This window comes from Dermacentor variabilis, chromosome 4, assembly GCF_050947875.1.
Source record: "Dermacentor variabilis isolate Ectoservices chromosome 4, ASM5094787v1, whole genome shotgun sequence".
Lineage (NCBI taxonomy): Eukaryota > Metazoa > Arthropoda > Arachnida > Ixodida > Ixodidae > Dermacentor > Dermacentor variabilis.
The window spans coordinates 234,563,118-234,577,673 of NC_134571.1; the positions used below are offsets into that span (position 1 = coordinate 234,563,118).

Here is a 14,556-nt window from a genome sequence, read left to right on the forward strand (position 1 = left end):
ACTAGTTCCACAGGAAAATAGAGACCAGATGTGCATGGGAGATGCGAATGTTGCACGCTATAGGACATTGGCCTGATGGGCGCCAAAATAATCAGTAAATGCTCGTTGTGAAAAAAAAAATTTGCTGACAATTCCGTTACTTCCTAATGCGAAATTGGAGGTCAGCTCTTAGCTGTTTCGTCTTTTCTATATACTGAGGCAGATAATTTGAGCAAGACATGTAGGTACAGTTACAACTTTTTATTCCTCATTTCTTCAAGAAACACTCCACTCCCAGTTCTTGATTGTCATGAAGGTAGCTTTGTGGTCGGAGAAATAGATGGGTATATGCTATACTTGCTCCACCAATGCCTGGTTCGGCATAGTGCACCTCTGGATTCTGGCGGCGATAGCGATGGCGCTGGGCCTCTGCTCAGGCAGCTCATTTAGCAGCAGCGGCAGACGAAGGACTTCCTACGGTTTCCTCGCTCATGGCTCAGAAAGAACTGGCTGAGAATAAAATACTTATATAAGCAGACAGATTATATTATAATATAAACCGTCTGTGAGCCTCGTACAATCCGTCTGGTGCGGAACATTTCACACCAGCCACCGCAAACGGAGTGTAGCTTGGCACTCAAGGCAGAAAACTGTGCTAGTTGGTGTGTCATCACTATTCAAAAGACTAGCTCAAAATAGCAGGGACACAAACAGAGAAGACGGCAGCACGAGCGCTAAACATCAACTGAGGTTCTTACTGCGAGCGAAGGTACATATATACATTTCATTGGTGCATGCGCACACAGGGTTAAAACAGTACAAGCACATTCTAATCAAAATGTGGGAGACTGTTCTGTAAGTACATTTTTTCTTTTTTTGGACAAGGCAAGTGAAGCCATGCTGACACAGTTATCACCTTCTTTATCAATGTGATCTGCCTCACAAATCACACACCCCCACCTTGTGCCTCCCCTGCCAAGCACACACGTGGTATCAAACACAGGCACGCACCCGCATCGCTTACAGTGCATGGCCAAATGGCCGCCCCCCGCTAATGAATCTGGTAGATTCACTAGCAGATTAGATTCAACTTGGCTTATCGCAGTCGAACAGCATGTGGCACATAACACGGTGCTCCGCTGTGTGGTCTAGAAGGCAAACGAACTACGCTGCGCTGGCTTGGCTTGGCCGGCTCTTGGCCTCTGAGATTGCACCCATGCTGAAGCAATTTTGGATGCAACGCCCAGCAGCCATCCCATGCCGCGCACCACAGGGAGAAGTGAATGCACAGCGTGACCCCATGAGTTTGCACTGGGGAGATCTCCAAGGCGAGGCCCAGCTGAGGACGCCCGCACGGCGCGCCGTAGAGAAAGAGAAGTGAATGTAATAATTTTTCCCACCGCCGCACGTGGCCTTGCAGCATGGCCCAACTCGCACAGGCTTGTACGTCACCCCCCGAGAATGCGTGGGGGAGATCTCACAAGCCACGCCTAGGTGCACCTCACGGAGAAGTGAATGCACTAGTCTATTGCACTACCCCAGGTAGCGTTGATTGTGCAGTCAGGCACGTGTGATAGGCATAGAGGTCAGTGTAGAAGTAACATAGTGAGCTGCTGCTTGTGCGCAGTTGCACAGCTACGCGGTGCAGTGGAAAAGACCTGTGTTGCTTGACGACATATTCGATGCTGGAACATGCGAGTTTTGATCTGTCGCAGCAAATTAGTGCCAAACCCCACGGAAAGCAATGTACTCGGTGCAGAACTGTCGGGTATTTTTTGGCTTACGAGACGAATCTAGTTCGGTATATCTATTCGAAGGACAATTTCCCTTCGTTAAAACTAGGTTTTAAATACATAGATCTCTATAGAGATTTCAAGGAGAATTTCGTTTACTTCGTTATATCAGTTGTTTTGTTACATCCCACATTATTATAATGAGGTTAACTGTGTATAGGAACTATTCTACAATACCCTTGGAATTCGATATATCGGGGTTCAACTGTAGTCAATTATGCATTTCAATTTCACATGTGAGCAATGTCTGCCACTTCAAGTAATCCAACATAAGGACTGCAATTGCGCTATCGGCCCCAGGTCATTTTTAAAATTCTGTATGGTGTAAAGAAAAATTTACCTCGTATAGGTGACCAAGATAAATTTTAGTAATGTGGTAAACCCCAAGAAACTGTGGAATGTGCCTGACACTAGTTGTACTTGGCTGTTGGCCATCGAAATTCAAGAGCACTTTATTTAAGCATGGTAGCAGGCATCCTGTGAAAGCTAGAGTTTGCCTTTTCTTGTGACTGGCCTTGCATCTGTGTGACAGACGGTACTACACGGAGGAGTTGAAGCGGCTGGTGGCAGACCTAGCCTTGGCTGAGGAGTCCCAGGAGGCAGCCATCAAGGACATCATGCGCCGCATCTTTGAACACTTTGACCGCAGGTGAGCTTTCGCATTGTGGTGCAAGAAATTTCAAAACTCTCTACTTATTGCTTGAATGGTTTTTTTCCTAACACCTATGAAGAAGGCAAACTGACAGGGATTGGCTGTTACCCTGAACAAGAGTTTTTGTTCCTTTAGAATGGTTTCGCACAAGACAGTGTTTCTTGGCTAAGTGAAGAAATATTTTGATAAAGTCTTACACAAGAGCGACATCGCAGTTCCTGATGTGTAATGGAGGCACACTGCTAAATTGGTGCATGCAATTCACATTCACAAACTATATCATAATTATTAAATCGTGGGACATTCCATTTTCGCTTAGAGGCCACATGAGAAGCTGCTGGTTGAGGGCATGCTTTCGTTAACATTTTGATAATCAAATGCCCACTCTTTCTAACGTTGAAGTAGCAATAAGCATGCTGAATACCCTCAGCTTGACTGATTGATCATAAGGGATTTACATCACAACAGCCTGGAGGTGTGGCTAGTCGCTTGAGGGTATCCGAGCGATTGCTTCACACAATGGCCAATTCCAAGCATCTACCAACAAAGGCCAATGGCACAGTTTTGACCATGAAGGCTTGATTCTTTCTGTGTTGGATTTTTCCAATAATGCCAATGCGGAAGAAGCCACAGAAGGAAAAAAAAAATGATGCGTCATCACATAAAGCTTTCTTCTTTCTTTCTTTCTCTTTATTTTTTTAATTTTTTTTCTTGTACAGCTTCCAAATATCCGATATGTGGCACTGCAAATGTACGAGGGGGGGGGGGGGGTGCAAGAAGAAAACAAAGAAACTTTCGCTCGAGACCGAATCGAATGCATATGAAATAGTGCCAGAATCGAATCAAATCATACATCAAATATTCTTCAAGTGGATTGAATAATGTACAGGCTGCTTACCATTAATTTCAAACAATTTTATCTACGGGTGTGTGAATACTCGAATATTGCCATATCAAACCAAGTAGTGAACATCCAAATAATTTGATTCGCAAATCGAATGCCATATTTTTCTGCGTATAACCCGCCACTGCATATAACCTGCACCCTCAAGAACAAATGCCTGAAGAGGGAAAAAAATATATCAGCACATATAATCTGCGGGAAGAACTGGCTACAGCAGCAATGCTGAAACCTTTGCAAAAACAGTCTCTGTTCATGGATGTGCTACTCATTGATGTCGTATCTTAGGCCAGTGGCAGTACTCCTCCATTCTTCGGGGATGCTGACAAAGCTGGATTCTCACGCCGTACTTTATCACAGATGAATCAGTCACATGAAGTTCAGTGTTTGACGGAAGCCAGTCTGGTCGGGATGAAACATGGTTAAAAGGTAAACAAAAACCCGGGGCACTTCGCCGACCAAATAAAGATTTAAAAGTAAAGAAGACGGTTCGGCTCCCACACGGGAGCCTTGTTCACAGGTAAAATAAACGAAGGTGCTCGAGCAGCTCGCTTAAACAGTCTTGAACACATGACGCAGGCAGCGCGCATACACTGACGGCAGATTGCCATCGCTCCTGTTCAGAGTGTGTGGCGTAGTCTGAATCATGAGGGACTCAAGATAAAGGCGTCGAGATAGCCCTTTTTCCCTGGCAAGGACACGTGCCTTCCCCCAGTCGATTACGTGGCCGCTTGAAGTGGCATGCTCAGCCAAAGCACTGGATTTCACATTTTCTTTTTTGACGTCATAATTGTGCTGTTTAAGACGCCTTTCAAAGTCACCAATTTCGCCAATGTAAACGTAGTCGCAATCCGTGCATGGGACAATGTACACAACACCTGGGAATTTCTCTTTTGGTAATTTGTCCTTAACATTGACGAATGATTGCCATAGTTTCTGGTTTGGAATGTGTGCCACTTGAACATTGTATGAACGCAGAATACGGTTTAGAGCTTCACTTGTGGATGGGATATATGGTATTCCGGCGCGCTTTTGACTAGAGGCAGCATAGGGTAACTGCGGACGTGCCATTTGTCGTTCGACAGCATTCAAGAAAGAGCACGGGTACCCACAGGCTGATAGTTCCCGCCGTACCACGCTTACGTCGGCTGCGTAGTCTTCTTGCCTCGTGCAGAATTCCGGAACTTTCTGGGTTTAATGTTATAGACATCTGATACCAAAGGTGCATTGACTTTCCTAATGTCGTAAATCGGAACATATGAGACAAGCCAAATCAACAAACTATCAGACAAGTTGACAAAGAACGCAGCGGGGTCCAATGAGATGAAGCATTGTGGTGGTTCATTTCTGCCATCCTGTCACAGAGAAAAAATGTCAACATTCTTTTCACCTGCGCCAAAGCATCCGTGTCAAGGCACTAAAGCCAGTGAAAGTAAGAACATTCTTATTTATTTTTCTACTTTGACTTTTATTCGTGAGGGAACATTAAGCCTCTTCAATTATCTTGTTCTCAATACCCGCGGGCTGCCAGAGCTAGCCAGAGCGCATGCGTTTTTCTCGTGTTGCCCCAACTGCCGTGCGGCGCACTTCGGTGCGCATTCGTTTTTCTCTGGCCGAGTGGACTTCCGCCTGGCAGAATTTTGGACGCCTTCTAAATAGCAGACGAGAAAAAGAAACAATGGTTGCTCGCGGCCATTACTGTGGGGACTCGACGTATTGCAATTCATTCGCTTGAGCGCAACCTCTCCGGAGTCTTGTCTTGTCGGCGTAGGATACCAAGCAGCATGCGTATGGTTCTCTGTGAACCAAACGTCTCACCTTTTCTATGATATTTCTTTGGTAGTCACATTAGATGCCCAAAGTAGGCATTTGATTGTGGCCAACCTTTGATTGTGGCTTTCCTTTGAGTTGTTTCATTTCGGTTCCCCCGCCCCACAACAAAGAAAGACATTGTTGCGGCGCAGCAAATTGTCGCTTGGTGAAAGTTCGATTTTTTTAGTTCTTTTGCGAAAAGTAATAGGCCGTAGGTTGCTTTAGTTGCAGCTATTCTTATTACATTATTGCGATAGCAATTATATGGACACTCCAGGCACATTCCTGCCATCGCCCTCATGTTCCCTATAATGGCCGAAGCCGATAACATCGCCATCGTTAACTGCATGGTGTATGTGCGAGTGAAAAGGGGGGAAGGGGGGTCATGGGTGAGCTGATAGTGGTGGCTCAATCTTGTGTGCGCAAGAGAGAAAGTGAGGAGGAAGCGCGCCACCTTCGTCACGTGCGATACATCGGGGGGAGCGGAGGGAGGAGGGGCGGGCCTTAGGATTCTGTGAGCTGTGAATCTGTGATTGCGCAACATGTGTATTTGCCTTGTTTGACGCATTATATACCGTGACTTTTTCTTAGATACTTAGATTCATTGCTTACTTCTACGTATATTTAAATATCTTATTATACATCGAACTAACATGGGTAAGCCTGCACAGTACAATTGACAAAATAGTGTTTGGAATCTGTTACCGTCCACCAGATAGTAACCCCCAATTTTGCAATTTCTTACACCTCTCTTTAGAACAAATAAAAAAAGATATGCCTGCTGCACTTATTTTCCTTTTTGGAGACTTTAATTATCCCAGCATCAATTGGCCACTACTTTCAGTACCCAACAGAACACCCTATAGTGAACCCAAAGAGTTTCTTGAATTAACACTAGACTTTAACCTCCTCCAAGCAATAACACGCCCAACTAGGGGCGACAACCCCTGGATCTCTTATTAACATCTAGCCCGGAAAACATAAAAAATGTGAGTTCACTCCCTGACTTTAGCGACCACAACGTACTTCATATCGGCATTTCATTGCCATTAAAAAAGAAAGCCCCCACACAAAGATTAATCACTGATTACAAGAAAGCTAACTTCGACGCATTTAACCGCGAAATTGCACTCTTCTACAAATATTTTCAACAGTCATACTCTGCTCGCTCGGTCAACACCAATTGGGAATTATATAAAAACACTATGCTAAACTTAAAAAACATATATATCCTTACTATCCTTATAAATACCGACAAAAATAACCAGTGGTTTTCGCAACACTAAACGCCTACTTAAGAAAAAACGCCATTATCGGAAAGCAAAGTTAACTAATAACCACAGAGCTCACGATAGGTACGAACTTAGTGTCAAAAAATACATCAAGGAATTGAAAGCTTCCAAAAACAAATTTTTTCAACTGACCTCTTATCAATCTTTCAGTCTAACCCTCGTAAATTATTTCAGATTATCTCCCCGCCTAAGCCCCAAACTCAGCTCCAGCTATCAGACAACGACAACGTACTAATTGAAACTGAAAATGTGCTACAGCCCTTAACAACTTCTTCACATCAGTATTTTCCCCTGCTATACACTTCATTTCTCACGAATTACCATACCACTCGCTGACCACAATGCCCGATATCCAGATTAATGCTGATGAAATAGCTTGGCTAATGCACGCTCTAAAATTATCCTCCTCGGCTGGTTGCGATCAAATCAGCAGCAAATTACTTAAAAACACCAGTTTCCTGTCAAGCGCAATACTTAGCTTACTTTTCCAGCAATCAATCAGTACTGGTGAAGTTCCCCACGATTAGAAAAAGGCTCAAATCGTTCCCGTTTATAAATCTGGTGATCGAACGAAAGCATGTAACTATCGTCCAATTTCTCTAACCAGTATCCCCTCTAAACTGCTGGAACATATCATAGCAAGCAATCTAATTCACTACCTTTAATCAATTAACTTCTATTCATACCAGCATGGTTTTAGAAAACTGTTATCCTGCGAAACTCAGCTCTCTGAATTCACCGATGAAATCTTACAACACCATGGACGATCACCTACTAATTGACACAAACCGCGTCCCCCACAATCACCTACTTGCAAGATTATCTACTCTTGGAATCCCCCCATCACTGATTACTTGGATCGAACATTTCTTAAAAGGACGCATACAATACACATCTGCTAACTCTCGTGAACACACCTTTCTGATGTTACATCCGGTGTCCTCCAGGGAGCAGGCTTATCCCCCCTTGTTAGGGTTGGCGTCTGGCACCACGTGTTGAAAGGAATTTCATCCGACCATCTCACCCTACCTCGTCGAAATGAGGCGTGACTTCGCCTGCTATTGTTGGCGTCCCGCTCCACGTGCAGAAAGAACTTTCTCTCACCCGACCTGCTTCCACCAGGCCTCGTAGAAATGAAGCGTGACTTTCTAATTCGCCATGACCGTTTCGGGTGTCTGCCTGGCTGCCGGAAGCCCCGCAGTGTACAGGCCTCTTTTGTGTGTGTATGTGTGTGGGGGTGTGCGAGTTTAGAGAGGCCCTTTTCTCAAATTGGACCTAGAGGAGAACTTCCATGGACCCGCAACACGCAGAAGAGGCGGACAGGCTCTACAATTCCAGGAGGCGGGACTGCCTCTTCCTTTCAGCAGGCTCGGTATAACCAGAAGAGGAGGGGCCCTCTTCCTGTGCGGTCACGTCACGTCGACGGAAACAAGATCCCGCCCACGATTGTAGAGAGCCTTGTCTAAGGGGCTCCGAAATGTACTTTTCATCACTTCATGCTCTTCTCAGTTTCTTTCATCTACCTTTTAATAAACCGTGCAAGTTTCGCACTAGAAATCGTCTTGCTCTTGCTTGGTCACCATGGTCTCCCGGATGCCTGCAGCCCGCCGACAACGCCACGCTACCCAATAAGTAACGTCGGTCGAGCTTCGATAGGCAGGTGCCGCTACTTCTTGGCAGGAGTACGATACGCTACCCTGGAGTACGCAACACCATGTTATTTTTAATCTATATCAATGACCTGCCATGTAACACAAAAACCAGACTTTGACTTTTTGCTTATGACTGCGTCATCTACAATGCCATCCATAACCCTGGTAATTCCATTGACCTACAAAAGAACATAGACACTATCGTTTCATGGTGTGAAAAATGGTTCATGTCTCTTAACCTTAATAAGTGCCAATGTATGTCGTTTTCACGTGAGTGCAGCATTACAAGTTACGTGTACCACATAAGCTCAACTACAATATCACGAACAGACTGCTATAAGTATCTAGGTGTTCACTTGACATCGTCATTATCATGGATTACTCACATTGAAACAATATGCGCAAACGCCTCGCGCACTCCTGGTTTTTTGCGTTGCACTTGAAATCTCCATCGCCTGCTATGAAAAAACTTGCATATCAGACATACGTTCGGCCGAAACTGGAGTACGCATCATCTATCTGGCACCCCTCGCAAGCATATCTCACCTACGAATTAGAAGCCATTCAGAATCGTGCTGCATGCTTTATCATGTTAAACTACTCAAATAAAACCATCATAACTGAACTAAAACGCACACTCAATCTTCCTAGTCTCCAATCACGTTGTATCATCTCGCGTCTCTGCATGCTTCGCTCTTTCTACTATCACCCAACAGCCAGACACCCTCGACTACAACCCCCGCATAGAATCTCTCCCCGCCTCAACCACAGCTGTCCAATCGCGCACATTCAGTACCGTACGTCTTCGATGAAGGATTCTTTTTTTCCAAATGCAATAGTGCTGTGGAACACTCTGCCCGACTGTACTGTCTCTTCCACCAACCACACGACTTTCCGTGAGAAACTAACAATGCACCGCACCTACAGTGGTTTGTAAAAATTGCATTTCCTACTTGAGCCCTTTTAATTAATTAACTTATAGTGATTCGTTCTCATGCATAGTATATATTTAGTAGTATTTATGTAGTATGTATTTTGTTGTATTTTATAGCTTTTTACGGTCATTTTGATGATAGTACCGCTTGCTTGGTTCCCTCCTGAGCGTTGTTTCCTTTCTATTCTTCGCCTATCTTTTCTTCCTCTTTTCCCTCCTTTGTGTGATGAAGAGTTCCTCACACTTTGTTTGCCCCCGCCTTATGTAATGCCTCCGGGCCTTTAAGGCTTCAATAAATGAAAATGAAAAGAAACAAGGTTTTGTGTATACGTGCAGTGAACTTTGTTTCCAGTGACACTTTTTTGCCCTTTATCAAGCTGTATGTTCGTAGTTGTATATTCCATTGTAACTTCGCATTTCTAGTGTACGAGGGCGAGTCAAATGAAAGTGAGCCAATCAACCCCACATAATAATGGTTCTGTTCATTATCTCATTTCATTTCATTTCATTTTATTACCTTAAAGACCCACGAGGGGTATTACATAAGGGGTGGGTACATATATTTTGGTGAGCGAGTGTTAACACAACGAAACATGACTAGTAACATTATTGGCAAAGTTGGATGAGCACATGATGGCTGCAATGTCGTTGGGTAGGTCGTTCCAGTCTGCCGCAGTACGGGAGAAAAATGATGCGGCAAATGTGGTAGTTCGGGCACGAGGTCGGGAAACTTGAAGCGGATGACGAGTGCGATGAAATATGCGGGCTGGAGGGACGATGTGGGTGCGCGACCTAGTGAACTATGGAAAAATTTATGAAACAAGCAAACGCTGGCAATGCGGCGACGAAGTTATAAGGGCAATAAGTCGGATTCAGCTTTCAAAGCTGACACACTGATGTCGTAAGAATATGATGAATCGATGAATCTGGCTGCTCTGTTTTGGACTGATTTGAGTGCATTTATAAGGTAAGCTTGGTGCGGGTTCCAAATGGGTGAGGCATATTCTAATTTTGGTCTGACAAGGGATTTGTATGCTAATAATTTCACATGTTTAGGTGCTTGGCGGAGATGACGTCTTAAAAATCCAAGTGTTTTATTAGCGGATGAAATGATGTTCGTAATGTAATGTGTGTACTCGAGGACAAGTCGCCACACAAGGTAATGCCTAAGTACTTGTATGATAGAACCGGTTGTACAGGGATGTTAGCTATGACGTATGGGAAATGAAGTGGGTTACGGCGACGCGTAAAGGACAAGATATTGCATTTTTGAGGGTTAAGTTCCATTAACCAATTGGCACACCATTCCTGAATGCGGTTAAGGTCGTCTTGAAGAGATGTTTGGTCAGAAGCGTTATTAACCTTGCGATAAATTACACAATCATCGGCGAACATGCGAATATTACTAGAGACATGCGTTGGTAAATCGTTAATATAAATTAGAAACAGAAGCGGACCGAGGACAGACCCTTGCGGGACGCCTGACGTTACTGGGATAGGACTGGAGTTGTGGTTGTTAACGGTGACATACTGTGAGCGGTTAGTCAAGAATTCTTCTATCCATTTAAAGATATTAGAGGGAAGGTTCAAATATGAAAGTTTTAGTAGTAGGCGTTTGTGAGGAACCTTGTCAAATGCTTTTGCATAGTCTAGAAAAATAGCATCGGTCTGTACGTTAGAGTTAAGATTAGCCTGCAAATCATGAATAAAAATGGCCAGCTGTATTTCGCATGAGAAGCCTTTTCGAAAACCGTGTTGCGCAGAATGAAAAAAGTTGTGACAATCGAGAAAGCTCATGACATTGGAGTAGATGACGTGTTCCATGAATTTGCAGGGTACGCTGGTAAGGGAAATGGGACGGTAGTTAAGGGGTGAATTTTTTTTACCCGATTTGAAGACTGGAACGACCTTACCGCTTTTCCACTCGCATGGTAGTTGACCTGTTAACAGTGACTGTGAAAAAAGTAAGCATAAAAATTGCGCACAAATATCCTTGTTATTCCTCAAAAGCTTTGGGTTAATATTGTCGATACCGGATGAAGATGAAATTTTCATGGTTTCAATTAGGGACGAAATGCCAGATGGCGTGAAGACAACTGGTGGCATAGCATAATTTATCGCTGAGGGTGGTGCTGAAAATGATGGCAGTATTTCAGTTTCTTTCGTAAATACGGATGAGAAGGCAGAGTTAAACATAGTAGCGCACTCAGCATCCGTGAAGACTGTGCCTGACTCATCTGTGAGGGTTATTTCTGGTGCGTGATGCGGATTGATAACTTGCCAGAACTTTCTGGGGTTACTAGTTAGCATATTCAGCAAGTTGAGTGAAAAAAGGTATGCTTGGCGTCAGAAATAGCGGCGAGATAAGATCGTTCAGCTTCGTGATATTTCACCCATGCGCTATGCGTTCCCTGAGACCTGGCTGAACAATAAAGACGCTTCTTTTTGTTCTCCAAACGTTTCAGTGTTTTAGTAAACCATGGCTTTTGTGAATTAGAGTGAAAACTAATTTGGGGGATGAATCTATTAGTTAGACTTTCGAGTTTGTCTTTGAAAAGTAACCAACTTTCTTGAACGCTGCGGGAATAAAAGTGTGACGAGAAGACTTGAAAAAACGCGTTAAGTTCATTATTTATGGCTTTATAATTTCCTTTGTTATAAAGACGGATGTTTTTATGGTATTTGCGGCGCCGGTTTGGCGTAAGGAGAAGGTTAGCGTGAATTACTTTGTGGTCGCTTATTTCAGGCAGGTATGTAATGGGCTGAACGCTGTCTAGGTGATTGGTTAATATGAGATCTAAAATATTTGCACAGTTCTGTGTTATGCGGGTAGGTTCAAGTATTACCTGAGTAAGGTTGTGGTTATTGCAAAAATCTAGGAATTCCCGTGTTTCTCCATTGTTAGCTATAGGTGCGGGCTGAGTATGCCAGTCAATATTTGGAAAATTAAAATCGCCGAAGAGGAAGATGTGTGAATTCGGATGCTTTGCGGACAGTTGACTTAGTACGTTATTAAGCTAACGGGAAAAATCGTGGCTATTATGTGGCGGCCTGTAACAAACGCCTAGTAAAACTGTGTTAGGTGCTGCGTGAAAGATTAGCCACAAAATTTCGAGGTGATGAATCTTGTATTAGGGAACATGATAAATCTTGGCTGACGGCAATGAGTACGCCCCCTCCTCGTGAATCTTTACGGTCTTTCCGAAAAACTTGAAAGTTTGGTAGATCAGTCAGTATTTCGTTGTCTGTCATGTCACCGTTCAGCCAAGCCTCAGTTAGTATAAGCAGGTTGCTGCTTGATGACGAAACAAGGCTAGAAATAATTTCACGCTTAGGAATAAAACTACGAATGTTAGTGTATATAACGGAGAGCGAGAGGTTAGATAAAGAAGCGTTCTTGGCGCGGTTCCCAGAGGGTTCACGACGAGGTGATTGCTAATCTGATTGTGAGGGCCGAGTTGCTATTTCCTTGACTGTTTGCGTGGTTTCGTCGAACATGTAGCGCTTGAGACCAATATGCAGTGTCTTAAAATTCAGAGCAAACTTTGTTCTCTTTTCTTTAGCGAACGCGACTAGATGCTTTCGCGCATTTCGTATTTTGAGGGAAAAGTCCTCGCCGACGCTGAAGTTAGTTTCCTTAAACTTATGACCATTCGATAATATGGTGTCTTTAATCTTAGATGAAGTAAACTTGACGATGATTGGACGAGTGTGGTTAGGTTTGTAACGCCCAAGGCGATGGGCGCGTTCAATGTTCTCGGGGTTAATTGTTATACTCTAGTTCTGACAGCAATGGTTGATGACTGTTTCCTCAGAGCCTGCAAAATTTTCGGGTGGGTTAGCATCGGGAATGCCATAGAATATAAGATTATTGCGGCGCGAGTGATTTTCTGCATCCTCAATTCGCGCATCTAGAATGTCTAAATGTCGAGCAAACCCAGCACTCTCAGATTTCATTGCTTCGAAATCGGTTTGAAGATCTGAAAAAGCTTGGAAATGGGCTTCCAGATTGGTCATTCGCTTAGTCAAGCCGGCTATCGCAACTTCAGTGGAATTGATCTTAGTTTTGAGGTCTTGTATTTCGAAAATGAGCTTGGTTTGACCGGCGGATACATTTTTTAGTTCAGCGAGCAGATGGTCGATAGTGTTAGGGCCGGGGTTAGATTCGATATCACCTGCCAAGAGCAGCAAAGCACGCAAAACATTGCCGCAATCAGCTACAAGAAAAACGCAGCACTGCGGGCTCGGCAGCTGCACTAAGAAATAGTTGCTAGTTTTTTTTGCAAACAGGGAATACTTGTTACCAACCTGCATGATGAATACAAGAGGATTAGTGACTTGTGCGGGAGCACAGCCACCGAGCCCACAGAGCGGCGAAGGTGGTTGCAGCACTTTTATATCGGCGGGTGATGGCAGTGGTGATGCGGCTTTCCATTGGGCATCCAGGAATAGAAAACCGGGTAGTGGCGTTGTCGGACAGGGGGAGGCGTTGATGTTGGGCGGATGCAGGAATAAGATGCCGTTATCACAGCAGCTGGGTGCGGTAGTCGAGACAGTGGCGGGGGAAAGGGCGAGATGAGCAGCAAAGAGCGCGTTGGCAGCGACGGCAAACACCTGCATGATGAATACAAGAGGATTAGTGACTTGTGCGGGAGTACAGCCACCGAGCCCACCTTCTGAGCCCACCCAGTTCATTATCTACGAAGCATGCGCGTATAACACAGGCACCTCTCATTTACAAAAGTGACAAACAGGTGTGAGTGTATAGGTTCTTTAATGCTCTCATAGACTGGGTTCAACATGGCTGCGTGACATAATGGACACTCCAAAAGTTGAACAACGTGGTGTTGTGAGGTTTTTGATAACTGAACGTGTTTCCTAAAAAGAAATTGGCTGCCGTATAGCTGCCATGTACATTGAACATTGCATTTTATTTTTCACTGTGAAGTGTTGGAGCAAACTGTTCAAAATAGGACGTGAAAGTTCTGACACTGAAGTGCCTCCGAAGCTGTTATAAATGAAACGAGCTGCTTTTCTTTGCACCATTTCTATCTTGTTAGTATCAGTTTTAGTAAAAGGGTCCCAAATTACACATGCATAGTCTAGGATCGGCAGAATTACAGCTTTATATGCGAGTAGGTCTATATTGGGAGTAGAAAGTTTCAAAGCCCTCCTTGAAAAAGAAGCTTACGGTTAGCATTAGCTACTACATATTAACGGTGCTTAGTCCAAATGAAGTCATTTGTGTTCCAGGGTCCGAGATACTTATAATGTGTTACTTCGGAAATAATTATGTTATTAATACCGTACGGAAGCGTTAGTTTATGCTTCTTATCTGAAATAGACATAAAAACAGTTTTCCCAAAATTAATCGACATTTGCCAGGCATCGCACCAGTCGACAATTTGTCGAAAAACATCGTTCAGCAACTCCTGGTCAGTAATATTGTCTATTTCTGAGTACAATACACAGTCATCAGCATAAAGCTTAACCATAACTGGAATACCGTGCAGCATATCATTAATGAATAAAAGGAACAAG

The 14,556-nt window shown here is 43.9% G+C and overlaps 1 protein-coding gene across 1 annotated transcript in view; it reads left to right on the top strand.

Moving 5' to 3' along the window:
* Positions 1 to 14,556, top strand: part of LOC142580213 (DNA mismatch repair protein Msh6-like) — a 745,039-nt gene that overhangs the window by 515,108 nt on the left and 215,375 nt on the right. The window contains exon 23 of the mRNA XM_075691108.1: positions 2,305 to 2,421. Coding sequence (XP_075547223.1) covers positions 2,305 to 2,421 — 117 coding nt within the window. The remainder of the gene's footprint in view (positions 1 to 2,304; positions 2,422 to 14,556) is intronic.